Below are 27,411 nucleotides of genomic sequence, written 5' to 3'. Positions count from 1 at the left end.
TCCTTTTATTCAGGTTTCAACAGGAGCTAAGGAGTCCCTATACCTTACCCATTCCACCTCATTTAATATCAGGGCTCAGGCTGGTCATGCTAGCTCTCTGAGAACGTGCAAAGTGATGATCCTCTTAGTGAACAGCCATGACGGCTGGCTTCCTTCCATATATATCACATCTTATTTTAAAGGAAGGTATCAGAATATGAAGTCGGGGTTATCAGCTTCCGTTCCCCTTTAAGACCGGACAGATCCCGGTCAGACCGAAAGAAACCGGCGCAGCTTTCCTTCGGCTTAGATGTGCACTGACGCGGAGGAAACGCTCAACCCGTTGAACTTCTGCTGATGACATAACGATGCAAGGCATTAGCATCCTCTCGATCGGGATGCGAGGTGCACGCGCGCTTCCAAAGCCTTCGCGCACTTTAGCTGGCAGCAAGTTCCACTGGAGGAAATCGGAGCTGACTTTCGAGTGCCTATGTCTAGGATCGCGCGGTCACTGAAAGCAGGCGCGCAGATAACGACTATTATTATTATTATTTTTATTAATAAAAAGACTCATGTAATGATGAGGAGGATAGTCTCGCGCTCTCGGGATAACTCCGTCCCCGGTGCGCAGGCGAAGTGGAGGCCGGCGAGTCGGTCAGGAGCGCGTGCAGCGGGGAGTCGCGCGCTCACCCGCCGGGGTGGGGTTCGAGGGGGGGGGCAGGCTGAGTGGGGCAGGATTAGAGGGAAGCCTCGGCCCCGCCCTCTCCTCTCCCAGTCAGGGCTCCGGAGCCGAGGGGGCGATGGACCAAAGCGAGCGCGACGGGCACCACCATGGCCGTGTCCGCCCGCGCTTTCCTGGCGGTGGCGGCGCTCGTCTCCTCAGGGGCACTCCCTGAAGCGAGCAGCCCCGGGCCGGGCCGCTCCTCCTCGGCTTCTCCGGCTCTCCCGTCGGCCCCGCGGGCTGTGGCCCCCTCTCGGCCGCGCTCGCCGCCGGCTCTGCCGCTCCAGCACCAGCAGCCGGCCGGCGGCGCTTGTCCCCGAGGCGGCGGGCGCTTCGTCAACGTGACGGAGTTCGGCGCCGAGTGCCTGCCCTGGGCGGACGTGCCCACCTTTCTGGAGAAGACGCCTCAGGGCCGCGGGCTGAGGGGGCAGCGCAACTTCTGCCGGAACCCCGACGGCAGGAGCAGGCCCTGGTGCTTCTACCGGAACCCGCGCGGGAGGGTGGACTGGGGCTACTGCGACTGCCGCCAAGGTGAGGCGGGAGGGCGGGCGCGGGCAGGGGCGGGGAGGAAGCGGGACGCTTTGCCGGGGCAGACGCCCGGACGCCGGCGGGAGCCCTGCTTCGCCTTCCGTCGCGCTGCCCGGCCGTGCCTTCGAGAGGAACGGTGAGCTTCAGCAAGGCGTCGTCCCTCGCTTTCCCTTCCCTGAGAGCCGCTTCTCCGGACAGTTGAAGGGACGGGAGAAAGCCGCGGAAGGGGTTCGGGCGTCGCAGCCCTCCCTCCGCCTCCGATACGGGAGGGCGCGCCAGCCCGGGGGTGCCCAAGAGCCTCTCTGCTTTAAACAGGGCGCGACTTTGGGCACCTTCTGAAAAGTTGCGAAGAGCAGAGCCCTCGCTTGCGCTTTTGGCACCTGGGACAAACGGCACCGTTTTTGACCTCCCTTGACGAATAGGCATGAGCCCCCTCCCCACCCCGCCCCCGAAAAGGGAGACCAAGGTGCCCTCCCAGAGGAAAGGGGGAAATTATTAAAAAAAAATAGGGGAGGGAAGTGGATAACGTGAGGGAGGTATTGCTGGATCCAGATTTGAGCGCCCTCTGAGCTTCGGTGCTCTGGAGCAAAGCCTTCTCTTTCCTATTTGCAGCCCTGCTCAAGAGCATTAACAGAAAGATTGTCTTTAGCTTGCAGAGGCTTTTTTTGGGGGGGGGGGAAGAACAGAGAATAACCCCTTCCTCCCCTGCAGTTGTCCTAGGGTGCCGTTTGCTTTGTGAGGAAGAGATATCTCTCTACATGTGTCTGTGCCTGCTTCCCCTTAAATAGGTCTATGTCTTTCAGGGTTGTTCAGGAGATGCAATGCAGAGTGAAAAAAAGCATACCTGTTAGATTTCAGATGTCATTGTGGCTGACAAATTAGGGCTGTGTTTCGGGACTTGTGGTCTCCCAGATGTTATCGGACTGCCTCTCCCATTCAACCTAGTCAGCATAGTGGATAGTGACAAATGTGTTTGCAGATCAGTAACATCTGCAGACTGCCATGGTCCCCATCACTGATGTCCTGTACTGTATACGCAATGACAGCTGTGCACATTCAGTTCTGATTGTACAGGTAACAAGACTGGGAAAAAAATACATTCATTTTATATATGTGCTGCCTTTCTCGTCATCGAGGACCCAAGAGAGCATTCCCTAGAAACTTACTACTGTACTTAAAAGCCAATCTGAAAAATAAGGTTTTTGCCTGATGTCAGAAGGACAAACGGGAGGAGGCGGATCTGCCACTGAGAAAGCCCTCTCTCATGTCCTTATCAAATAAACCTGAGAAGGTGGTAGAACTGAGATAAGGACCTTGCCAAAAAATCTTAAAAGTTGAATAGCTTCCTATGGAGTGAATTGATCATTCAAATAGCTTGGACCCAAGCTTTGTAGGACTTTATATGTATAACCAGTACTCAGCCTGGAAACAGACTGAAAGCCAGTGAAACTATTGTAATAAGGGAGTTACATGCTCTCTGTAACCAGCACTAGTCAGAAATCTGGCTGCAGCATTTTGAATCCAGCTGAAGTGTCCAAACTTTCTTCAAAGGCAGCCCTGTGTAGAGTGTCTTTCAGTAATCCAGACAAGATGTAAGTAAGGCATGTGTGTCACCATGGCCAGATCGGACCTCTCCAGGAATGTGCACAGCTTGTGCATCAGGTTTAACTGTGCAAATGCACTCCTGGCCATTACTGAACCTGGGTATCTGAGCTCAGGATTGAGTCCAGGAGCAAGCTGTGAACCTGACTTTCCAGAAAATATATTTTTGTGGACTACAACTCCAGAATGCCCTGGCCAGTAGCTAGCAGCCAGCATGGCTAGGACATTCCGAAAAGTACTTTTCTCCATTTCTAGTTTTATATCTTGTATCTGCAGACTGGTTTCCCAGTATGGTGTGGTGGACAGAGTGACAGACTGGGACTTTGAAAAACAGGCTTTGAATCTCTGTTCAGCCATGGAAAGTGACTGGGGGAGTAGAAATGGTAAAACTACTCCTTAAATATATCACTTACCTTGAAAGTCCCATTAGAGTCACTATAAATCAATTCTGACCTGATGGCACAGAAAACACTCATCTGTAGACTACCATATACTGAGTGTATATGAAGTCACACACACATATTGATTCCTGTGTGTACTGTTCTATACATATTATTGTGAGGAAATAAAACCCTTGGGAATTCAGATGAGACCCACTCAAACACAGGATTGCATATTAGGTATTTGCAAATAGAAAACTTTCACTCACTTCCAGTGGATCATTATTTATTCATTTACATCCCACTATTCCTTCATGATGCAGCTCAGAACTCTATGAAGGTTCCTTGTAGGACTCCTTCTCAGGTGACATCCCTTCATCCAAGGAGTGAATGGAAATTAGACTTGCTTAGATTTAGCAAGGTTGCTTAACCAAGTGCCATCAAACCAAGTCATGAGGTGATGTTATGGGAGGCAAACCAGAGAAGAAGGAGGGTTGGCGTATGCTCCTTCATCTTATGCCTTGAGATGTGCAGGGAATGATCTTACTCCCTACTCCCAAATCTCCCAGTGCTATGGACTGCTTGTGGACATTACAGAATTTGGGAGATAGGTTAAAGGAAAGCAAACAATATGTTTGAAACCAAAATTATGAATTTCAAAGGCTAAATCCACATTTACATACATGGGGAAGGTTAAAGCATTGGTCTTGACTTACAGAACATTAAGCCCAGGGTTATAAATCTCTGTATGCCTCCTACTACATAGGAGACCAGGAAAGCCCCTTTTATTGAGCAGAGATCTTGCTCTTTTTAATTCACTTTTTTAAATGTAATGTGTAGGTACACATCCCAGTGCACATCCTGAAAGATGTTTTCATGGATGACATCTGCAAGTACTATATATGCTTTTGCAATGAATGATGTGCATTTAATGTGCATTATGCTACCAGATCTTGCTTGAACAAGGGATATGCACAGATCTTATCAGTTGGATTATGGTGAACAGGTGTGCAGGGTAAAGATAAAAGATAAGAGGGGCAAAATTATTTTCTTAGACCTATCTTCTTCTTTCTCTTCCCTCACTCTATTAATCGCTTTGGGAATCACATACAAATGAGGAAGATGTAAAAATAGAGAAACTATATGCAATAACTGAAAATGTTTTATCAAATATTTTATAATTTAAATCTAAAACATGTTAATACACCAGATTCTGTATGGGCGACATACTATTTCTAGCAAGGGTATATATTCAGTTGGTTCTCATTTTTCAATATGTTTCCCAGTTGACTGAAAAGCAGGAGATAGGATGAAATTTTTAATAAAGAGGTGAGAAATAATAAGAGGGACGTACTGAAAGCTGTGATTTAATTACAAATAAGGATATAGAAATCTTTTTTCTGTTAATAATATACAGTTTATGTATCTGGAAGATTCCACACCATTTGTAATTCCATACCTTTTAATTTTACTGTAGTCATTGGTTGAAATCCTGTTGCTTAGTGTAGTAAGTAAAAATTAGAGTAGGTCCATTGAATCATAGAATCATATCATAGAATTGTCATAGGGTTGGAAGGGACCTTGGAGGTCTTCTAGTCCAACTCCCTGCCCAAGGCAGGAGATCTCATACCATCCTGGACAGATGGCTGTCCAATCTTTTCTTGAAAACCTCCAGCGATGGGGCACCCACAACATCAGGAGGCAAGCTGTTCCACAGGTGCAATGGAGAATAAATCGATATCCTCTTCCCTGTGCCAACCCTTCAGATATTGGAAGACTGCTATCATGTCTCCCCTCAGTCTTCTCTTAAGATAAACATACCTAGTTCTTTTAGTTATTCTTCATAGGATTTAGCCTCCAGTTCCCTTATCATCTTTGTTGCTCTTCTCTGCACCCCTTCCAGGGCCTCGGCAACTTTTTTGCATTGTCAGTGTCTTTTTTGTATTGAATGTGGATTTGGTGAGTTAATTCTTCTATAGGTTCCATTTAGTCAATGGTTTTACTCTAATGGCAACTTACTTTGGGGGCCAACAGGATTTCAGCCATTATTTAGAGTACTTTCCTGCCGCCTTTTAGGGCACAGCTTGCTCAAGGTAGCTTACAAAAGAACCATCATATACATAGCAGGAACTTCATGCCTTCAACTATTATGCATTGCAGTGCAATCCATTTTCAAAGCTTCTAGTCCAAGAGCCAATAATTTCCCCTTTCCTCATCATCTTTGGCATGTAAACTGAAAGTATTCCCAGTCCTTCCCTCACCCAGGCCCTGGGAAGGATTGCTATATGTTGGAAGCGATTTGACAGCATGTCAGATATTTATCATTAAATATGAACTACCTTTAAAACTGACATGGTGAAGAATTTTAGCTTGCACTCACCAGCAAAAGCGCTAGATTCTTGTGCTAGTTTGAATCGATGCACTCGTGGCCGGTTCTTGGGCAGGTTTGCCAGGTTACATCCAAAGTGAGATACAGAACTGTTTTAGTGACACACAATGTATGCAGTTCCTGTTGTTTGGCCTTGTTTCTAGTATACTGGCCAGAGATAGGTGCAAAATGAACAACAAACCAAAACACCCTGACAAACTGGTCTGGCCTGTGGTTTGTTTCATGTACCAGTTTGGGGGTCCTGGTTTGCCAAAGCAAAATGAATCACTGAATATTTTTCCCTTTGGCATTTCGTTTGCTTCAGCAAAAAGGAATGCCCGCCTGTCCTCTTCCCACATCACCTCTGCCTCCACCACTGCCTCCGCTGCCACATGCCATCAGAGGCAGCTGGCTCAGATTCCCTGCCAGGAGCTGGGTGTTGCTTCTGCGCATGTGCCAGCCACCCAGCTGATAGGTGGGCGCAGGCACAGAAGCAGCACCTGGCTCCCAGCAGGGAAGCTGGGCCTGCTGCTTCTGGACATGCACCTGCCCATTAGCTGGGTGGCAGGCGCATGTGCAGAGGCAGCACCCAGCTTCCCTGTCAGGAACTTGCCACTACCTCTGAGCATGTGCCTGTGGTGGAGACAGAAGCAGCAGGAGGAGGTGGCCTCCCTGGCACGAACCGTAAAAACAAACTATGAACCATCATGAACCACCAGTTTTTTAGTTTGTGCCCCTCTCTAATACTGACCAAGGTAACAGTGGAATAATAATTAAAAAAAAAAAAACCAGACAGGAGTGTTGTGCAGAATTCTATGTGGCTGACAGGCCTTCCTTCCTGAAACTGCTAGGAGTGCTCCTGGCTTGCACCATGTGTGCTTCAAACCAGTATCTTGTGCTATAGTTAGAATTTTGCTAGATTAAATCCTACATCATCAGTATTGTTTGTTTATGGCTGCTTATCCAACAAGATGCCTAGTGCTGTGAAATGGAGGGCGAGTGAACAAGCTGGAAACCCAGAGAGATGCATGGTATCTGTGCAGGGGTATTAGCAGCTGTTGAAATTGCTGGCTGCTGCAGTAATCGGGAAGCTTGTTATCACATGGAAGTGCATCCATAGGCTCTTATGCAAAGCAGCTCTTCGAGTATTTAAAGTACATCAGTAGACCAGCTGTGTGCTTTGTCAGACTGGCTGTATTCCATGGCATCACATGTATTTGTGGCAATCATAGGCACTCTAAGACCTAGGTATAAAGATTTCCTTCATGGAAGACTTGAAGAATGAAGTGCATTTCCATCTGTATGTGATATATATGGGAACAAATGATGGCCCCTGCTTGAACTGTTATGCATGAGGTCTAAAACACCATTTCCCAATATCCTTCAAAAAGTGAGAACTTGTCATAAATTTGACATATACTAAATATATAGTATGGATCGTTAATAATAATGAGCAAAACCCAGCAAAGATTTAACATAGGCAACAAATGTTAAATCTGGAATTTGCTGCATTCACCTCTGCTGCTGAACAAATACATTGCACCAGTTTACTATTAAGGTAGAGCACTGTGCTCCTAGAATGCTGGGGAGATGATGTAGGGGGAGTTTTTGCTGTTGTTATGTGCCATCAAGTTGCCTCTGATGTATGGCAATCCTATGAATGAGAGGTCCCCAGAATGTTCTGTCCTCAGTAGCCCTGTTCAACTTTTGGAAACTCAACCTTATAACTGCGGAGCTGGAAAGGACCTTATGAATCATAAAGTCCAGCACTTGAACTCCCAACCAGATGCCTAAAACACTGAGCTATCCAGCAGTTAACTCAAGCCTGTGTCTTCCTTTACAGAGTCAATCCATCTTGTATTTGGTCTTTCTCTTTCCCTGCTGTCTTCAAACTTTCCCAACATTATTTTCCCCCCAGATAATTCTGTCTTTTTATGATGTGTCCAAAGTAGGACAGTCTCAGTTTCATCATTCTTGCCTCCAGAGATAGTTCAGACTTTATTTGCTGTAAAACTCGCTTAATCATTTTTCTGGCAGCCTAGGGTATTTGCAAAGCTATCCTCCAGCACCATATTTCAAACATATCAATTTTCCCCCATCAGGTTCCTTAACTACCCAGCTTTCACACCCATACATGGTGATCAACCACTAACACATACTTATACTTGATGATCTTTTTAATTATTCCTTCATTGCCACCCTTTTGGGCCCCAGTCTTCTGATTTATTTGCTGCCGTCTCCATTTGGATTGATGATTGACCAATCATCAATCATCATAATGATTTGGTATACAAAATCTTTCACTATTTCAGTTTTTTCATTGTCAACATTAAACTTGTGCGGTTCTTCTGTAGTCATGTTTTTGGTCTTCTTAATATTCAACTGCAGTCTTGCTTTGACACTTTCTTCTTTCACAAAAAGTTGTTTTAAGTCATTGATGCTTTCTGCCAGTAAGATGACGCTATTAAACTACTGATGTTTCTTCCTTCAATTTTCACTTCTCCTTCATCTGAACCTAGTCTGGCTTTCCACATGAAATGTTCTGTGTACAGATTAAACATATGAAGATAAAATGCACCATTCTCTGATACCTTTGCCTATTCTGTCTCTCCATATTCTGTCCTAATGGTAGGTTCTTGCCGGGTAGGTGGGGCTCGTCAGCCATGGAAGGCAGCCCATCTAGGAGAAGGAAAACTCCAATTTCAAACCTCCACTGCCTTGTGGCTATATCCACTCATGGAAAAGGCTTCAGGAGTTAACCTCGAGGCAAAATCCGGAGCTGGAGTCCCGAAGGCAGCGTGTGTCGTTCTGCCAACTCCTGCGACATTGCTGGAACCAGTTGTATTGGCTCTTGCCTTTCCATTGGACCATTTCAGCAATGTGGAGAGGGGGGATCTGCTGCTTGGGTAACAGCCTATCCTCCATATTACCTTACCCGGGCTTCATGCTCTGGAGAGGACACTCCTCCATTCAGAGCATGTTACCATAGTCTCTCGAGACTGAAGGATGCCTGTGGTAGGTTCTTGTCCACAATGAAAGTTGCACATCAAGGGAATTAAGTGCTGAGGCGCACCCATTTCTTTCAGAACAACCCATAATTTCTCATAATCCCTATAGTCATGGGCTTTTCTGTAGTCTGTAAGGCTTTTATTCTGAAATTCATTGGCGTACTCCAGCAGTCAGGAGATATATGATCTTAAGTGTATGAATTAATGAAAACCAAACAAATTAATAAAAGAGTTTTTAAAATATACATGTTGAAAGTAAGAGGAAGCATTGTTCTCATTGGCCTAATCCTTCAAAGACTTGTCAGAAAAAATGACTACATTTACCAGCCTTCTAAAATTCCATTACAATTCCCCCGTGCCTATTCATTTGTTTTATTTATTTATTTTGCATCATTTGTAGGCCACCTTTTTCCTGGTGAGGGGACCCAAAGCAGTTCACAATGCTAAAACAAGTTATATTAAAAACTAAAAACACAATAAATTACATCAACTATAGAACAAAATAACTGAATCAATATATAATGAAGGAGTACTGAAGTGGAAATATCTGTGTTGTATTTCACTTTGCAAAACACAGAAAGTTTCTAGAGGTCTATTTTCATTGTAGCCCTGCAGGATTATTCCTAGCTGAGTGGCACATGAGACATATTCTGCAGGTCATTTAGTGAATATTATTTCTGGGGAATTTAAAAATCATTGATTAATGACATCCTGACCTGTTATGCTAGGCAGGAGTTGTTCTAGTCAACTCCGCAGCTGGTATGTGCACTGATTTGCGATGTCTATGTTTCAGGAACAATAAATGCATTGCAATTCATTCTGAATTGTTCACTTTCTTCATGGGATGAAATTGAGTTATATGTACTGTGTAAGCAAAGTTTTCGCGGTGCTAGAAGAGATCAGAGTTGGCTGAGAGTTGCTTCTTGTCCACCCTCCTTACCTATCCTCCCAAGTTTAATCTTGCCTCATCCAATGCCTCTGGCAAGTGTTAACAAAATAAATCTTGTCTGTGCTAGTCTGGATTTCCCCTTCCAGCTTCTCTTGGAAAGTGTAACATAATCGTCTCTGAAGGGTAACAGGAGGTATCAAATGCTTCTGCTTGGGGCTGATCCAAAAAATTGTAATTGCTAGTCTGAATATAAACAGCATGATTTGGCTCTCAGTGACTTCAAGTTTAAAAGTTTGGGCACAGTCCAGAGAAAGGCACATGTCACTCCCTCTCTGGAGATCTGTAGGACTTTAATGCTAAGAATCTTAAGCATGGTTACTTTAAGTAAGTTCTGTAGCAAATGTCTTCTTATGAAGCTCTTGCAATGACTTCTGTCCCCAGTGTTTCCCTGGTGAAGTACTTAATGGCCAGAATCCTACTCTTGATTTATGTTTGCATAAGAGAAATTCTTATGGGATGTGGTGGCGCTGCGGGTTAAACCACAGAAGTCTGTGCTGCAGGGTCAGAAGACCAAGCAGTCGTAAGATCAAATCCACGCGATGGAGTGAGCTCCCGTCGCTTGTCCCAGCTCCCGCCAATCTAGCGGTTCAAAAGCATGCAAATGCAAGTAGATAAATAGGGACCACTTTGGTGGGAAGGTAACAGCGTTCAGTGTCTAAGTCGCACTGGCCATGTGACCATGGAAGATTGTCTTCGGACAAAACGCTGGCTCTATGGCTTGGAAACGGGGATGAGCACTGCCCCTTAGAGTCGAACACGACTGGACAAAAATTGTCAAGGTAAACCTTTACCTTTTTAAGAGAAATTCTGCAAGTTGTGGTGACAAACTCATAAACAAGGTTCTGGTTGCATTCCTGGGCACACAATACCTGTCATTCCAATAGTTGATGCAGTGTTATTAGGCTTCACTCAAGGTGGACTGTTAGACTCACTGAGGACTGGTATGGAAACTAGGTTCTCAGTCACAAGCAATCGAAGCCTTTCCCTATAAATTCAAAAATGTGCCACATTGAAGGACAACAGGCAGGCTTCAGGGGCTTAAGATTGGCCTCCACCCCGCCCCAACAGATTTGCCTTCCAGACCCCCTCACTGCTTACTTTTAACATCTCAGCTGTTGAAGTGACAATATTTATGTATTTATTATGTATCTCTGTGTACTTTATGTGCCTTTGTTTGAAAGTATCACTTCAATATAGAGCTTGGAATTTTCTTTTCATGCCAGCCTGACTATCTCTGCTTTCATTTGTGGCTGTTTCCTATCCACAGTATCTTCACTATAAGTTTACCCTTAAATTCATATTGTCCCCTGATGTATTTACATTAGAAAAGGAGGAATCAGAGTTAGAAATAAGCTCAAATGTGCCAGACAAGAACAGCGGTTCCATCTTGCTCACCTCACTTTCACACAGGAATGATATTGTGTAAATACAATTCTGTGGTGGGTAGAGTGGAAAGATTTATGCAATTCCAATTTAGGATTCCTTGGAGAAGCATAAAGTTCTGTATAAAATATGTAGTCAGCAACAGCAGATAACTAAAAGACTGTGAAATTGCTGACCGCTGGGCATTTAGGGCTGGTTATCTTAGCAGAACTTAATTATAACCTGAAATTATCTGTTCAGATATGTTATGCAAACAGGTTCTCAGGGCTGAGGTAAAATTATCTGGAATGTCAATGTTGCATCCTTAGACCTCCATTTCCAAAAGTATTTTGTTTTACATGGAATGAATATGGCAGTTGCCAACCTGCTATAACAAGTATGTACCTCTCATTTATTTCAGTGACAGATATCTGTAAACTTGTGTCTGAGTTAGGAGACAATGGGAAGTCACTATTTCCTTTTTTGTGAAAGTACCATGCCAAGCTCTTCTTTCCTACTTTGTGCTATTAAGGGAGGAAATCCATATAAATCTCCTTCTGTAGAAACAAGCTCCAGTTAGTTCATTTGTAGGTCCACATATTAGAAACAGTGATTAATTAATCTATAGTTAGTTAAAGCAGAATCAAGACATGGCTTCTGGTCCTGGTCTATTATGCTATGGCTGAATACATCATACTCTCCTCTGTTTGGGTCTACTAGTAAATGCAAATGCAAACTACATATGGAAACTTTAAATGTGTACTTCCCCACTGATCTACCAGATAGTCTCCTGTGATTTCATTTGTGATGGTGGTGTTTAGTATGCATTCTGCCTGCCTATTCAACCTTTTTTCATTAGAAAAACAAATCCTACTTCAACAAATTCCCACTAGAGACGAGCATGAACTATTGGCTTGGCATTTCAGGCACACCACAGTTCCACTGGCATCCTAAATTCCCACCCACCCCTCCTCCAGTGGGCGACCATTCAGAGGCAGCAGTGTGGCTTCCCAACCCTGTCTCCTTCAGCAGGTGCCCACTATGTGAAAGGAGCTATGCAGCCTTCTTGCACATTGTGTGTCAGAGGTGCTATGTTCTGTGTTCTAAGACATCATCATGTTCTGTAGTTGCTATATATTGACTGGATGCTTTCCTTGAATTGAACAAGTGTTATTCGTAAGGGGTAGAGTCCTTGGGGATTCAGGGCAATTTTCAGAAATTCTGCTGAAGCAGCAGCAGCAGGTGCTGCTGCTATATGAACTTCTTTTGTTGGTTGGTTGGTTTGTTCCTGGAGTGCATAGGCTTCCCATCCCAATTAATTGTATACTTGTGAAAGCCCTAATGTAGCAGCATTCTCACTGGTGACCAGGACAAGGTTATTCTGTTTACTTGCCTCACAGTGCTTTATATTACATGCTTTTAATGTGGGTGTATGTGTGCAGATATATGCACAATGCTACAATGAGTAGTTCTTAGGAAAATCATTTCAGTTGTTTGGAGCTGCACAGTGAACAATAATCTTTTCTGTGAAATGGAGAACAAGCAAACCAAAGACCAAATATGACAAAAGGTCATTTGGAATGCATTTCTGTATAGAATATGACACAGCTGGTGTGAACCGTGTTCCATTTGCAATATGTACCAGCCTTCTCAGTGGCTGTTACTAAAGCTACAAATATATAATGTAATATTTTATATTATATTTATTTTATACTGTAAAATACTTTGCTACATGAAGAAACATGCCAAGGAGTTTCTTACTCATATGAACCTTGCTTTCTATGTTCTCTTTGTCATGCATTTCTTGTTGGTACACATGGTTGTCAGGGTTGCAGTGGGAGTGTTTACTTCATTTTTGGGTGCAAGGAACTACAAATCATAAATTCACATGAGCTTTAGTGTAGTGGTGTTTGTAGTTGAGTATGAGTAATTATATTCTTTGGCCTGACATAATCCCCTGGCATTTATGCCACATATAATATTATGTGGGTCACTGACAAAGCTGTGCAATCTATCCATTTGTTTCCTTTGAACATGATGGCATTAGATGAAAACTATAATTCAAGTCCATCTATTTTTTTTAAAAAAAGTTTCTTTTGTATTTAAAAATTGTGAACTTGATAGAGCTATGAACTTTTAACCTGTCTGAAGTGTCAGCATATACTCCTTGGTTTCCTGCTGCAAAGATGCTGAAAATTGCAAGAAAGAAATCGAAGAAAATTACTACAGTATCAAGTGCTCCAAGCCTATGAATATTCCACTCCTTTAAGGTCTTAGCCCTGCTCCAAAGTCCATCAAGCAGGTGAGGGCAATAAGCTAGCTACACAATAGACCACAGATCTTGCAGACATATCTTCCATCCTGCAAAGTTTCCTCACCAAAGTCACTTTGCATATATCTTCTTCAAAATGTTCCAGCTAGTCCTGATTTTTTTTTTAAACCATGGAAGTAAAAAAGAGGCATTGGGGCTGTTATTTCAAAGAACAAAAACGGAGAAACCTCTCCAGACATTCTGGAACTGGGTAGCAGTGTGTCATATCAAAAACCTAGAGAGATTGCATTTCCTCTCCTTTCCAACCTGTCATTACCTGTTTCTGCATGGTAACAAAGAAAGACCCTTCTTCAACAATGTCATGTGGAGGGTCTTTCCTTGTTACCAATGCCAGTTTCTTGGATGTATTTGTTGCTGTTTTTAAAAGGGATTGATATAGGCACTTTCCAGCATATAACTTGTGAAAAAGACTTTAAAAACCACTTTTTTTAAAAAAACAGGTTCTGTGAGACTGAGAGGTGACCAAAATGAGTTTGAAGGCACAGTTGAAGTATATTTGAATGGAATATGGGGAATGATCTGCAGTAATGACTGGGATGACACTGATGCATCAGTGATATGCAAACAACTTGAACTTGGGTAAGTGAATTAGCATTTACATGGTTTATTTATTGTACAGTACATGGATTTTTACATGGATTATTTACTGTAAACTCGGAAGGTTTTCATGGTGTGGAAACGAAATGATGACTCAGTCAAAATTGCATATAATCATATTGCATTGACTTGAAATAATGGTGTGACTAAAATTCTAGATGACTAGAGAAAATATTTCTTTTTGAATATTTAAGGGCAGTTAAGAATTTAAGAATGTTTAGGCATAAAACCAGTGGTTACCAAATTTCTCTTAGTAATTAAGTTACCAGAATTTTTAAATATTTCAGCTATAATCTGAAAAGTAGACTCTGTGAGGGGGTCTCAAAAACTTCCACTTCTGGTTTCCCTTTAAATCAAACACATTTCTGACTCTTTAGACTGAAGGGTTTCAGGGGTAGCTTGAAAGTCTGTGTTCAGCTGCTGGAGTCTCAAATAGATTCTTCAGCAATCCTCCTTTAGCATTCTCTACAGTTCCTTGCCCTTTTTCTGTGCCCTTTGCACACTTGCTATTTGTCTCTATACAGTGCTGTTCTTAGAGGTTCATTTCAAAGATTCAGAAAAGTGTAAGATGCTATTGGAAGTAGAGACATCTAATAAATCAGTTGGCCCAATACTGCAGTTTTGCATGATTGATAGACTTTCCATACAGAAATAATTTCCGTATAAGAATGTGCATACAGATAGTCGTAATCATGCATAGTCAAGCAGTATACAAATGTATGTGATATTTTTATATTGCATATCTCTTTAAGTAAATTTCATCCAAAGCACATGAAGCACTTACACCCTTATAAAAATGACAGTCTATCCTTGGGCTGCCTACAATTTCCTGCTTGGACATGACTAAAATGGAAAATTGTTATCGTGTAAGATAGAAGCAGTCTTCTAATTCGCTGTTTAAACAGAAGTGGTTGCTCATATGCAAACTGTAATTTAATCAGCAGCCTTGACTAGTGGATAATTTAAGTCAGAATTGTATCCACTAATAACTGTCTGAACTGAGGAGAAAATGACTATTCTGGTTGCGCTGCGTAGTGCTTTCACAATAGGAAGAGAATTTGAGACCAAAGAAAGCACTGAAATCTCTGAGGTAGGATGAAAGACAACAATGTTGAAACTTAAGGTACGAAAGGTTATTTTTCAAAGGCTGTTATTTAACTGAGGACTTGATAACACCTGTCAAATGAATCCCAGTTATACTGATTTGGCTGGGTTTTTTTAGATTGTTTCATAATTTTCTGAACATTGATTCATTTTCCTGGCCAGCAGTTTATTTCCCCCTTACTGGGAGGGTGGTTTTAAATTGTACTGATGATGATTTGCTTCATTCTTTATCATTTCATTGTGTGTGAAAGTTGCTGTTGATTTATTTCCTTTGCAAAGGGGTCAGGTTTCTGGGCACTGTGGCCACTTCATGGCCACTGTGCTTGTACCCTCCCTTTTTTTCTTTTTAAAAGCATATTGATACATCAAAGCACCCACCACAAAAATAAAAAGGAATACATTGCCCAGAAGCACCCTTGCGGGTGGGGAAAGAGAGCTTTGCAGAAGATAAAGGACAGGAATACATTGCTCAGGAGATACAGTAGCTTGAAGGAGACAGCCTTCTCCCCACTCCCTTGTGGATGAAAGAGGGCTAGAAAGAGAGACTGAATTGTAAAGAAAGGAGTATTGTATTGTCTCCTCTCTCTTTTTTTAACTCTGATATTAAGGGTACTTTGCAAGTCATTCAAAACTGGCTTCCTCCTCTCAACACTTGGACTTCTCTATTGCTCTGTCCTTGTATCACTTTTGTTTTTTGTTTTTTTAAAAGGATGGGCGGGGGCTGATGGCCCCAAGAAACAGTAAAGAAAAGGAATCTATACAAAATTAAGAGCAGTATAGTCTGTTATAATGATTCATTTAAAAAGAAATGAATTGATGCAGTTAAAAACAATGCAAATGCTCCTACAGATATATATACCACATTACTGGAAAAAAATTGTATCAGTACAGCAGAGGTATGAAAAGAATCAGTATAACTGGGGTCCTTTTCTAGTATGTGAGTGAGCCCTGAGATGGGCCAATGCCTGTCCCATTCAGTCCAGCCCATCCCAGAACTAGTCCTTTGTATTTGCTCGAGATCTTTTCTGTGTCTTTAGGATGTACAATGGCGCCTCGCTAGACAGTTACCCCGCATGACAGGTTTTTCGCTAGACATTGACTTTTTGTGATCGCTATAGCGATTCGCAAAACAGTGATTCCTGTGGGGGAATTTCGCTGGACAATGTTTGGTCCCTGCTTCGCAAACCGATTTTCACTAGACAACGATTTTGACAGCTCCCTCCACACTTGCAAAACGGGTGTTCTCGGGATCTAAGCTGTTTAAACAGTTGATCAGTGGTTCACAAAGCGGCTTTCCTATGGCCGATCGCTAGACAACGACGATTCTTCCCCATTGGAATGCATTAAACAGGTTTCAATGCATTCCAATGGGGAAATGCTTTTCGCTAGACAATGATTTCACTAAACAGAGATTTCAGTGGAACAGATTATCATCGTGTAGCGAGGCACCACTGTAACTATTACATTGCTGTTGTTGTTGTTGTTGTTGTTGTCGTCATCTATTTATTTGCATCCTACTTTTCCGATAACAGTACCCAAAGTTTCACAAGATGCTAAATAATGCTAAGTATAATAATTGATAAGCAGTAAGAGGAACTACAAGTAATGATTACACCAGAAAATAAATATGTAATAAAATAACAGTACAACATTGAATAATTTATAAATAAACTGATGTAATTCACTAATGTAAACTAAACAGGAAACAGATGAAATCTTAACTCATATGTATTAGAGAGAAGGGCAAATACATTGGAAATCCAAACAAGGCAAAATGGAGTCCCTTCCCTTAGTCCATATACTTTGACAGACAGCCACAGGTCTTGCTTGCAGCAGTCTTTTTTCCCAGCTCTTGTCTGGACCTCCTGTTTCTGTCCCTTCTCCATCTCTCACTTGGGGATGTAAAGTTCGTGCTTTGTCTTCAAGTGACACATTTGCTTACAAATTATATTACTCTATATCTCTCAGAAATAGTGGATGCGGGAGCAAGCCAGGTGGAAAAAGTCATCTATTTAAGAATATTCTCTCCACCCTTCTGCCATTCTCTCATTTCAGCAGGTTTATGACTTTCTAAGATGGTGATGGAGCGGGGGAACTGGGATGACAAATCATGCGCTTGAATGTTCTTCCTATGGTGTGAGAGGATTTTAGCAATACAATTAATAGTTGTTTGTTAATAGTAATGTTTGTGAATGTGCATGTTTCTTACCTTTAGGTAAGTGACCATGAATGCCACAGTTGGCTGCAGGTTTCCAGCTCATACAACAAAGTAAATGTGTAATTGTGTGTTTGTGTGTGTGTAAGAGAGAGAGAGACAGAGGGACAGACTTGTACTTCCACTACTGTCATTATTTTTTGTACTTCTCTCTCTCCCTGTCTCAATATTCTGTCCTTTCCAGGAATGTGGTCCAGGTACAAGCTCTTAAAGTAAGAGCCCTTTTACTCATTAAAAGGGTAGAAAATTGTTGTGAATAGGTCTTCCATTTTCCTGTCACTGGATTGAAAGTAAACATAGACACACTGGACCCCTGGAAATTGAGTCCCATAGATTTCAGTATGTCTGCTCTAAATATGACTAGATCTGTATCCAAACCATTATTTGTTTCAAGGTATCTTAATGGAATATTAATATTTAATCAGTGTTATATGACATAATCAGTAGTTTTCTATTGTTACAATATATGAGGCATTAACCATTTACAATTGTCGGAATATTTTCCAGGAAATACTGCACCTGGGTGAAGTTGATGGATTGAGTACTAATAGTCCTGCCTGCTTGTTTATCATTCTGAAATAATTTGTTTTATAAGCTAAATTTATTTCAAGGTTTAAAAATTTTGAATGGTGTAATGAACAACCTTACAACATTAAGATATGGCATTGCAGAATTCTTTTGCTTTGATAGAAGCAGCTGCACTGGCTAAGGTTATCTGCACTGTCTTAATTTCATAGCAGTTCTCCTCATATGGATATGAAAGCCTGGCCACGTTGCACAGACTAAAGATACCTTGTTTTCCCTTTGTTTTATGCCCCCATCCTTCTAGTTAAGCCATGTCTTAGTGGGTTAGAATATCTGCACAGTGACGTTAACTTCAGATTATTCTACTCTTCAGCAGCGGCCAGTTTGAACTGACTCTAAGCTATTTTATGATGTCTAATATTAATCTGCACACACCAAACCAATTTATACAAATATGTGGATTAGATGAGATCAAAGGTCTGCCCATCTGGAAGTTGCAATTCGCTTATGGCTTGAGTGTATTACGTGCTGTGTCCTTATCTGGTTTTTATAGCAAAAATTTTGTACTTTCAGATTTCTCTATGAGCAATATAGGTTATCGCCAAGCAAACTTTAATTGTATGACAGAAAATTCTCATAATTCCAAAATGATCAACTGGTCTTCATATAAAAGGCTAAAACAGGGACTAGGTAAAAGCCAGAATGGAATGGAAAGGGTAGGAACAGGAGCTTCTTAACAACAACAACAACAACAACAACAACAACAACAACAACAACAACAACAAACGATGCCAAAAATAGTTGGATACAACGACATATATCAGAACAGTATTGTAGACCTCAGATCTGCAAGAATGTACCATAGTGGCCCAGAACAGCAACTTCCAAGTAGGATAATTCATGACTCGTATGTGACAGACGCAGCAATGCAAAATATAAATTGCTTTTAGAATTTGATGGTGGCTGATTTTTGGTTAAGTACTTTTGTTAACAACCTTTATCCTACAAATGTATTGTGCCATTCTACTCCCACCATCTTCACCAGAATGTACAACTGACAGAGCTTCAGTTGGTGCAACTCACCTATGGCTTTCATTACTGTGAACATATATGATCCTACAGCATGCATGGCCATTTCACTTAAGGTGTCTTGTAATATGCAGCAGTATATTAGAGCTGGTCTATTGATTCCCTGCCACCCTGAATCTTTTTAAAACTCCTTTAACATTAAGAGAAAGTAGTCTAGGGACTTCTTCCTAAAGTTACCAAAGAAAAATCATATGAATAATTTAGGTTTACTTTGAAACTTCTGCTCAATGCCCTTCATGTATTGGGAAGTCTTAAAATAAATCTCTGAAGTCAGTCTCTGGAAGAGCTGGTGATAGAAGGATGTGTAAAATTATGAACTCAGTTCATGCGCTCCTGGTTTGCTTTGCCCCTCTGGCCTTCTTCCAGGTTTGGAAGTGAAGAGCAGAGACCTCAGTGAAGTCTGGGTTCATTAGTTTGGAACAACATAACAGCATGGGATTAATTTAGCCATCCATTGTTGTCTTTGTTTACAGAACAATGCCATTGAACCATCCAAGGATTCATATGCTATTTCCTTAGTATCAGTGCCACCTCACAAGCCCCATTGGTGATTAGAGATACTCATTAGCATATTGTTCCTGCTCATTAACTATAGCCTGGGATTTATTTAGCCACCCATCATTTTCATTGTATACAGAAAAGTGCTTCCTGAGAAGGAAAATGAATATCAATAAAGGATTTAAAGATCATTGCCAGATCAACAACTTGTGGCCAAATTCAATAATTTCCTTACTATCAGTGCCACCCCACAAGGCCCATTGGTGATTAGAGATACTCATTAGCATATTGTTCCTGCTCATTAACTATAGCCTGGGATTTATTTAGTCACCCATCATTGTCATTGTTTACAGAACAGTGCTTCCTGAGAGGGAAAATGAATATCAATAAAGAATTTAAAGATCATTGCCAGGTCAACAACTTGTGGTCAAATTCAGTAACTGATTAGAGGCCATGTATAAATGTATAAATATTTGCCATGTAGTTCCACTCATTAAGTGGATTTGTCCACAAAAGTTCACATTAAAATATAGCAGTTAGTCTTTAAGGTCCCACTATATTTTTTGTGTTGTCTATTTTTCTTTTGTTTTTGTCTAATATGCTAGCACAGATGATCATAGTTACCTCTTCTAAAACTGCTAGTATGAGATTTGTTGTTGTCTTAGTTATCTTCTTAAGTATCTCTGTTTGTTCTTCCTATAGAGAGAGAGGCACAGCAAAGCAGACCACACTGCCTGGACTGGGCCTTATCCCTGTTTACTGGAGCAATGTACGTTGTCATGGAGATGAAGAAAACATCCTGCTGTGCGAAAAAAGTATCTGGCAGGGTGGAACGTGTTCTCAAAATATGGCAGCTGCTGTCACATGTAGCTTTTCCCAGGGTAAAATATAAATATGTATACAGATTTGACTTTATATTCTGTAAACAACAAAGTTCTCATCCTAGGCCCTACATGACTCGGTATAAAATAGCTTTGATGGGAATTGTTGGTGGTAAATCACGGTTATGCTGAATAATAAGACAATTATTGTTGGATTTTGAAAATAGCATTAAACTATATGTATTTTCATTTTTTTTACAGTAAGGTATGATCAGCTTAAAGATTTAAACATGTATGGAGTAAACATGAATTAGCATAGAAAATTAAAGAGCAGATCTGTGTGCTAAAGCTCAGATCTGCTATTTACACTACTTATAGAGCTTCGTGGTGCAGTGGTTAAATTGCTGTACAGTAGCCAAAAGTGTGCTCACGACCTGGGGTTCAATCCCAGGTAGCCGGCTCAAAGTTGACTCAGCCTTCTATCCTTCCGAGGTCAGTAAAATGAGTACCCAGCTTGCTGGGGGGGTAATGTGTAGCCTGCATAATTAACTTGTAAACCACCCAGAGAGTGCATGAAGTTCTATGGGGTGGTATATAAGCAGCATGATTTGCTTTTTCTGCTTTTGCTTGTAAGTTACGTTCTTGTATTATTTCTTATACCATTTTTGGTCATTATGTAAGACTCCACCTCTATATCCCACTTGATCATGACAGGTCTAGGTTTAAACATGTGGCTCTAGTATAGTCATGTTTAGTTCGGTCTTACAAACCTTTACAACCACCTGGAATTTTTCAACAACAGGGATGTGATAATCATGAGAGTCAAACTAGGAGACACCAAATTATCATTGAAGTCCTAAATAAAGAATAATATAGAACACGAAGAGAAAGGGACAATGATTGAAACCCTGTTGTGCAGTTACATAAAACAACATACTTTTTTTGGAAGTGAATTGCAGAGATGGGGACTCAAGTCATGGGACTTGCTGTCATGTCAGACTTAAGACACACCGGCAACTTTACTCAGATTTGACTCAGTTGTATTTTTTTTCAATGACTTGAACTTGACTCATGACCCAGAACCCACCTACCCCTCCCTTTTTTTCTGGAGAAACAAGCTTGTTTTTAATAGGGTCTCAGACTTGGGACTTGGTTCCAAAGACTCGGAATCAGACTTGGGACTCTGACCCAAAGATTTGCCAACATCCCTGGTGAAATGCCATAAGTTAAGTAATTTCTATAGACATTATCTGTTGCCTACTGAGTCACACGACTTGACTTCCCATAGATAATGCTTGTGGCAATTTGCACCTAACAGTGATGCTGTTTGCATAACTGCGCAACAGGATTTTAGCCAAAATCTATTTACAGTCATATAAAAAAACCTTTCAAAATAGAAAAATTATAAAAGGTTCATCTATATCCCTAAAGATGCTGTATGTTGCATATATATGTGTGTGCTTGTCTAGGCCAGAAATACTTGGTGTGGTAGTTCATAAACTTTGTGGAACAGTGCATTCTGTATTCTCCCTTCCCCCAAATGAAGTCTCCTTGATGGGGCACCTAACAGTGGTTGCTATTTACAATATTGTTTTCCTCCATAGATTTGTCTAGCTGGAAGAATGTATGGTACTCACAGTCATCATTATAATGAATCCTGCAACACCTTAAAGGCTAACACATTTATTATAGCATGAACTTTCATGAACTATAGCTTATTATCAGAAGTGGTATGTCAGCCATGGAATTTCATGCTGTAATAAATCTTAGTATTTCAGATGCCACCAGATTCTGTATTCAGTATTTTTCTGGTCACTTGTCTGTGACAGACAAGTTTGACTGCCTTTTTAGAAAATATTTCTGCATAGGAAAGAACTGTATAGAGGTGCCCAATTTGCAAGGTTCTCTTTTATTAACTTACCTTTTGTCAGGCCTCCAATATATTTATATATAAGAATAATAAAACAATGCAGAAAGTTGTCCAACCATAGAATCGTATTCACTGAAAAAGGGTCCTGTTTTGTTTTTTTTTGGTAAGAGATCATTGCCTAGCATTGATTTAAGCAGCTGTTTGAGGAAGCCTGGAATGAGATTGTGTTTAGAGCTCCATTGGCTGGTTCATGTAATTACTTATGACTTGTGAGGAATCATGACATTTCCTTGGCCGCATGATGGCTATAACAGAGAGAAACAGGCTGCATATTTCACATACAGCAAGCAATTATTTTCAGTAGCCCTTTATAGCCACTGTTATTGTGGTAATACTTCATGCAAGAGAGGATCAGGTGTGGACTAGATGTTCCTGGAGGAACAAGGAAATTGCACAACAGTGGGCCCAGATCATGGCAGTCTTGCACAAAGAGCTCCCTGCACAACTCCAACAAGATAAAAATATCAGAGACAATGAAATAAGAATGTAAGTGAAATCCAAAATTAAAATAGTGAGATTTTGATAACGTGGAAAGGATGCAAGGCATAGGACTGTTGAGAAGTGTTGGATTCCAAAACCATAGAATATTTATATTGAAACTCTATTTAATTTGTGTCAAGTAGCACAGGAGGCAGGAGCTTCCAGGGTCTCTAAACATCCAAAGTATAATTCTTTTGGATGTTTAGAAAAATATCTAAATACGTTTTATCCCAAATATTTTACCTTCCTACTCTCTCCACAGCTATTCTGATGTGGGGACAGCTGAGCCCTATTCAGGTGTTACATTCACAGATAGGCTTATGCTTAGAAGGAGCTGCTTAGCTCCTATCACTTGCTATGTAAGGAGAGTGAGGCATCTGCAGAATAGACTCCTGCTTCTGTTTAGGCTCTCCATGTGAGCAAGTACCCCATATTTTCCAGGGACCATACTCATGTGTAAAGCCTGCATGAAAGTAGGAACATGCCCTCTTTCAGAAATGTAAATTTCTTTGCATTTGGAAAGCAATGAAAGAGAGGGCTGGAGGTTAATAACTCACAGCCAAGGTCTGTGAAGGTAACACTCTTGTAACCTCATGTTGGGTAGCTGCAAAAGTTGAAATGGTCAGGTTAGTATGAATTATGTCACTACATTTAAGATTGTGCTAATACAAATTCCCATGAATACAAATTCCTGGGGAAGTCATCTAAGCCCATGGCCATCACCACAGCTTCAACACTGATTTCCATCAATTAACGATGCTTTTTCTGAAGAAACACCTCATTTTGTCTGTCTCAGATCTATATCCAATTTCTACTGCTCTGTTATTATGAGAGAGGAGCAATATATTTGAATGTTTCCTTCGTGCATGAATACGTATTATAAACCTGTAGCATGTTATGGTCACCCCAGCACCCTACTGTAGTTTAAAACTAAAAAACCTCAGACACTTCAGATTTCCCTGCAAGAAAGGTGATCTAATCCTTTGATCATTTTTGTTGCCATTTTTGGTAACTTTTAAAGCTCTATGATATCTTCTTGTTTATAAAAAGATCTGCATCCCAGATGTGTAGGTACTTACAGTATTTCTGATCACAATACACCACAATCCAGTCTTTATACTGTCAAGTTTCAATTATTCATGCTCCCTAGACCTCCATGCTCCTGTTTTTTTGGTTAGGAAAATCTCATGTGAATAATGGCTATTTATTTCATGGACATATTTCTGAAGAGATTTCAACCAAAGTGCGGTTCACTGAGAACTGTTTGTTTGGAATGATAATGATATTAATAACATTTTCAGTAATGCAATTAAGATAAAATTATAATTTATTGGAGCAAAGCAAACAAACATGCAAACATATAAAAATGGCTAAAGCCAAGAAACTGAAATATGGTACTACCATACAAGGTGTCAAGAGCATTAAAATCATCCCTAACATTTCTTCAGCATGTTAGAGACATATTAAAATGGATCTGTCCAAAATCTGGCATGGTTGAGACATGAGGCTGGGCTATAGTTAGAAACTGGCCAGAATCCTATTACTTATACCTGCCAACATAAAGTTCAGAAGTCAGTGTGTGTTTTTCTTATTGCATGTCAGTCATGTGACTTGGCACACAACAAGAAATATTAAAGCTGACTACTTAACTAGCAGCAATTTGACACACTGAGATTTACACTGTTAGCCTTACACTGGCTGGCATATCAAACAGGATTCTGGCTATTATGTTTTTGTGTTCTTAATCAGTTATACTGAATGTGTTTCTGCTTGCTCCTCCTTAAAAAAATAATTATGACACATGCAACACTGAGTTTCCTTTTCTGAATCTGAAATACATACCTTGAAGAGGCAGGGTGAATGATAACAGTTCGAATCTGATCTTCAAGAAATTACTATTTTGGATGACAGGTCCCAGAATCCTCTAACCGATATGACCGTGCTGGCTGAGGGAATCCAGCTGTTGTCCTAAATAATAACTTCCATATTTTAGTGTATGTCAGGCATGGGCTGCATGCAGCAAAAGGGCAGTAATCTGGGGTTTGTACATGCATGCAATGTGTAGCTTGTATCATTCAATTGTAAACCACACAGAGAATGCTTTAAGTGCTGTGCGGTGGTGTACAGTATAGGCAGCACACTTTGCACGCACACACACCCATGTGCAGAAATGTCCATATGTACTGTTACCTCTCCATCTCAGCACACAGAGACTGGAAGGTTTAAATACCCTCCCCAATATCACTTCATACATTCAGATCCCCATTGCCAGCCTGCTAGTCTGGGATGCAGTGTAAATAGAGGTGAAGGTCACATTTAGATAGCACTTCCTTGTTTTGCTTTGCTTTTGAATTATGAAAACATACAAAACACAAATACAAAGAAGAACAAAAAAAGAGAAACAAAATAAGCAGAAAAGAAACACCCACAATAGAACTCATCTAAGTGGTTTATTTAAATAACATTTCCAATAGCCCACCAGCACACTGTTTGAAACGTGATTGTATTGGGAAAGATAACATCCAGGGATAAGTACCACTGCAGTAGTACTGCTGTTCTGAAAAAGATCATCAAGGGAAGACAGCACTCAAGAAAAGTGGTACACAAGGATGGCTATACTGGTTTTTGCAGCAAAATGATAGCACCAGCAGCTTGGAGATAGGATCTCAAAGTAGAGGCACTTCAGATTGGAACCTGCTATGGGTGGCACAGCTGGGCTTCAAAGGCTGTGTGCTGCCCATATGTGCTCTTATGTTCATCTGTAATTAACCTGGAATAGATCAAGCTGTTAAAGAAACTTTGAAAGTCAGGAAACGTTTGTTGTCTGCTAGCAATCAAATATCAGTATTTGTGAAATTAAAACTTTTCTTGTTATATATTTCTCTTCAGCCATTGATTTTATCCCAGTCCGTCTGGTTGATGGGAAAAATGCTCATGAAGGAAGAGTAGAGGTATACTATGCTGGTCAGTGGGGAACCATCTGTGATGACCAATGGGATGATGCAGATGCTGAGGTTGTCTGCAGGCAACTTGGCCTTGGGTTAGTTTCCCCCCCAGATATATTGTATTCTGTTGTAAATTTGTTAATTGCTAATGAACAAACCAAAGCACATACTTTGCAGTTTAAAATGTGATTGTGATTGTGTTGAAGACTGACCCACTTGAGCAAAAATATGATCTTGATTTATAGAATAATGTTAAAAACCATTTATGTGAGAATGAAAGCTGTACATTTTATCTCATTTCATCTTCATATGTAAAGATATTGACAATATAACATCTTTTCTCAGCTGTTGTTTTTCAGGGACCAAAAACTCACAACTGTATAATCTCACATCCCTAATCTGTTTAGGAATATGGAGTGTGATTGGACATGCCTTTAGCAGACACATTTTATTCTCTTGGATTCTTGTGGCTCCACTTTCTTCTCTCGGAAATACCACAGATTTCTAAAGTGAATAAAGCAACCCCAGCAAAGAATATGATTGTATATGTAGGGCTGGGTTCCTCCAGCTTTCTTTATGCAAATAGATTTAGGCAAAGAGGAAATGATATAACTCAATTTAAAAAAGTGGTGCAAAATAAAAAAGCATATTAAGATGGTTGAAGGATAGCAATTGTTCATTTGTTTTACTTGCATCTTTTAAAACCTTTCCCTGAACCCTCTATCAACATGTTCCCTCTACATTCTAAAATACCACACTATCTCCCTCTAAGAATTAAACATTTCTCTAGCTCCTCATCCTATGCTGACACACCAAATTACTCAATTCTGTTGCACCTTGGACTGACTTGTTTCACTGTTATACTAATATATTTATTTCAGCTGCTTTTCGTTGGCTTACCAATAGAGTTTGCAGTGTGAAGCAGTGAAAAGAGTCTTCATGATGGCTGCAGATCTTATACTGGTAGAAAGCAGGGTACCTGTTGTCACTCCTTTTCCCCAAATGGGTTACTTGAAATTTGTCAGCTGGAGATCTAGACAGAGTTCTTTTAAGAGGCCTGACCACTGGACTAACAGCTAGGGTTGCAAGGTTAGCAGTGTGCCATTGCCCAAGATTCAGGGCCCAAACCTGAAACTGGGGAGTGGTTCACTGTGATTTCACAAAGGTGAGATAGGGAAAGATTGAGAGAGGGTTCAACCTGCTTCTGGGCTGGTTGACTGTGGAAATGGGCCATCTGATCATGGAATCTCTCTCCTATTCCACCTCACTCCTTTCTTTTTGTTTACAGATGTTCTACAAGCATAACTAGAATTTTTGTATTATTTTATTCTTATTGTGTTTTAATATTGTGTTGTCTTGTTTTTAGCCACCCAGAGTGGCCTGGCTGCCGGATGGTGCAGGGTATTAATCAATCAGTCAATCAGTCAATCAGTCAATCAGTCAATCAATCAATCAATCAAACAAACAAACAAACAAACAAACAAACAAACAAACAAACAAACAAACAAACAAACACTTATCATGCTGATCCAATGGCACCTATTCTGAACCTTGTCTTTAAAGCAGTTCAACGCACAAGAAACAAATTTTCTGCAGTGTTGTTAACTCTGAGGTTTTTCTCCCTTCCTGGATACCAAAGGAAGCAAAGTAATCCCCAAAGACTTCAACAGGAGCCCTTCTTGGCTGATTAGATTTAGTGTTGTTGCCTACACCAGAAAAGCAGCTTAAATGAGCACTCCACAATCTTTTGGAAATGTATGGGTTTTGAATTCATGCCACACTGAAAAAAATAATAATCTTCAGCTTGTATTTGTATATTTTATTTTCACTTGAGACTGACTAGCTTGCATCTGTTTGCTGTGTTTAGTAAATGACAGCTGTCATTAAACAGCCAGATATTTAATATGAACCTACAGACATGTGATCTCAGAAAGAGCAGCAGGATGCCTTAACAGGTAGACTCATTATCCATGGACTG

General features: G+C 40.8%; 1 protein-coding gene across 3 annotated transcripts in view; it reads left to right on the top strand.

Annotated features, from left to right (window-relative positions):
* Positions 1–745: 745 nt before the first annotated feature.
* The window catches only part of PRSS12 (serine protease 12), a 55,993-nt gene continuing 29,327 nt past the window's right edge, over positions 746–27,411 (top strand). For 2 of the 3 annotated variants that reach the window (XM_073001716.2, XM_073001714.2), the window contains exons 1-4: positions 748–1,231; positions 13,670–13,808; positions 19,960–20,138; positions 25,378–25,528. In XM_073001716.2, coding sequence (XP_072857817.2) covers positions 811–1,231; positions 13,670–13,808; positions 19,960–20,138; positions 25,378–25,528 — 890 coding nt within the window. In that variant the 5' untranslated portion in view covers positions 748–810. Of the gene's footprint in view, positions 1,232–13,669; positions 13,809–19,959; positions 20,139–25,377; positions 25,529–27,411 lie in introns of all 3 variants that reach the window. The other variant, XM_073001715.2, reaches the window with a different exon arrangement.

Source organism: Pogona vitticeps, chromosome 5 (genome assembly GCF_051106095.1).
Source record: "Pogona vitticeps strain Pit_001003342236 chromosome 5, PviZW2.1, whole genome shotgun sequence".
NCBI classification, from domain to species: Eukaryota; Metazoa; Chordata; class Lepidosauria; order Squamata; family Agamidae; genus Pogona; species Pogona vitticeps.
This window is presented reverse-complemented; position numbering and strand designations above follow the sequence as displayed.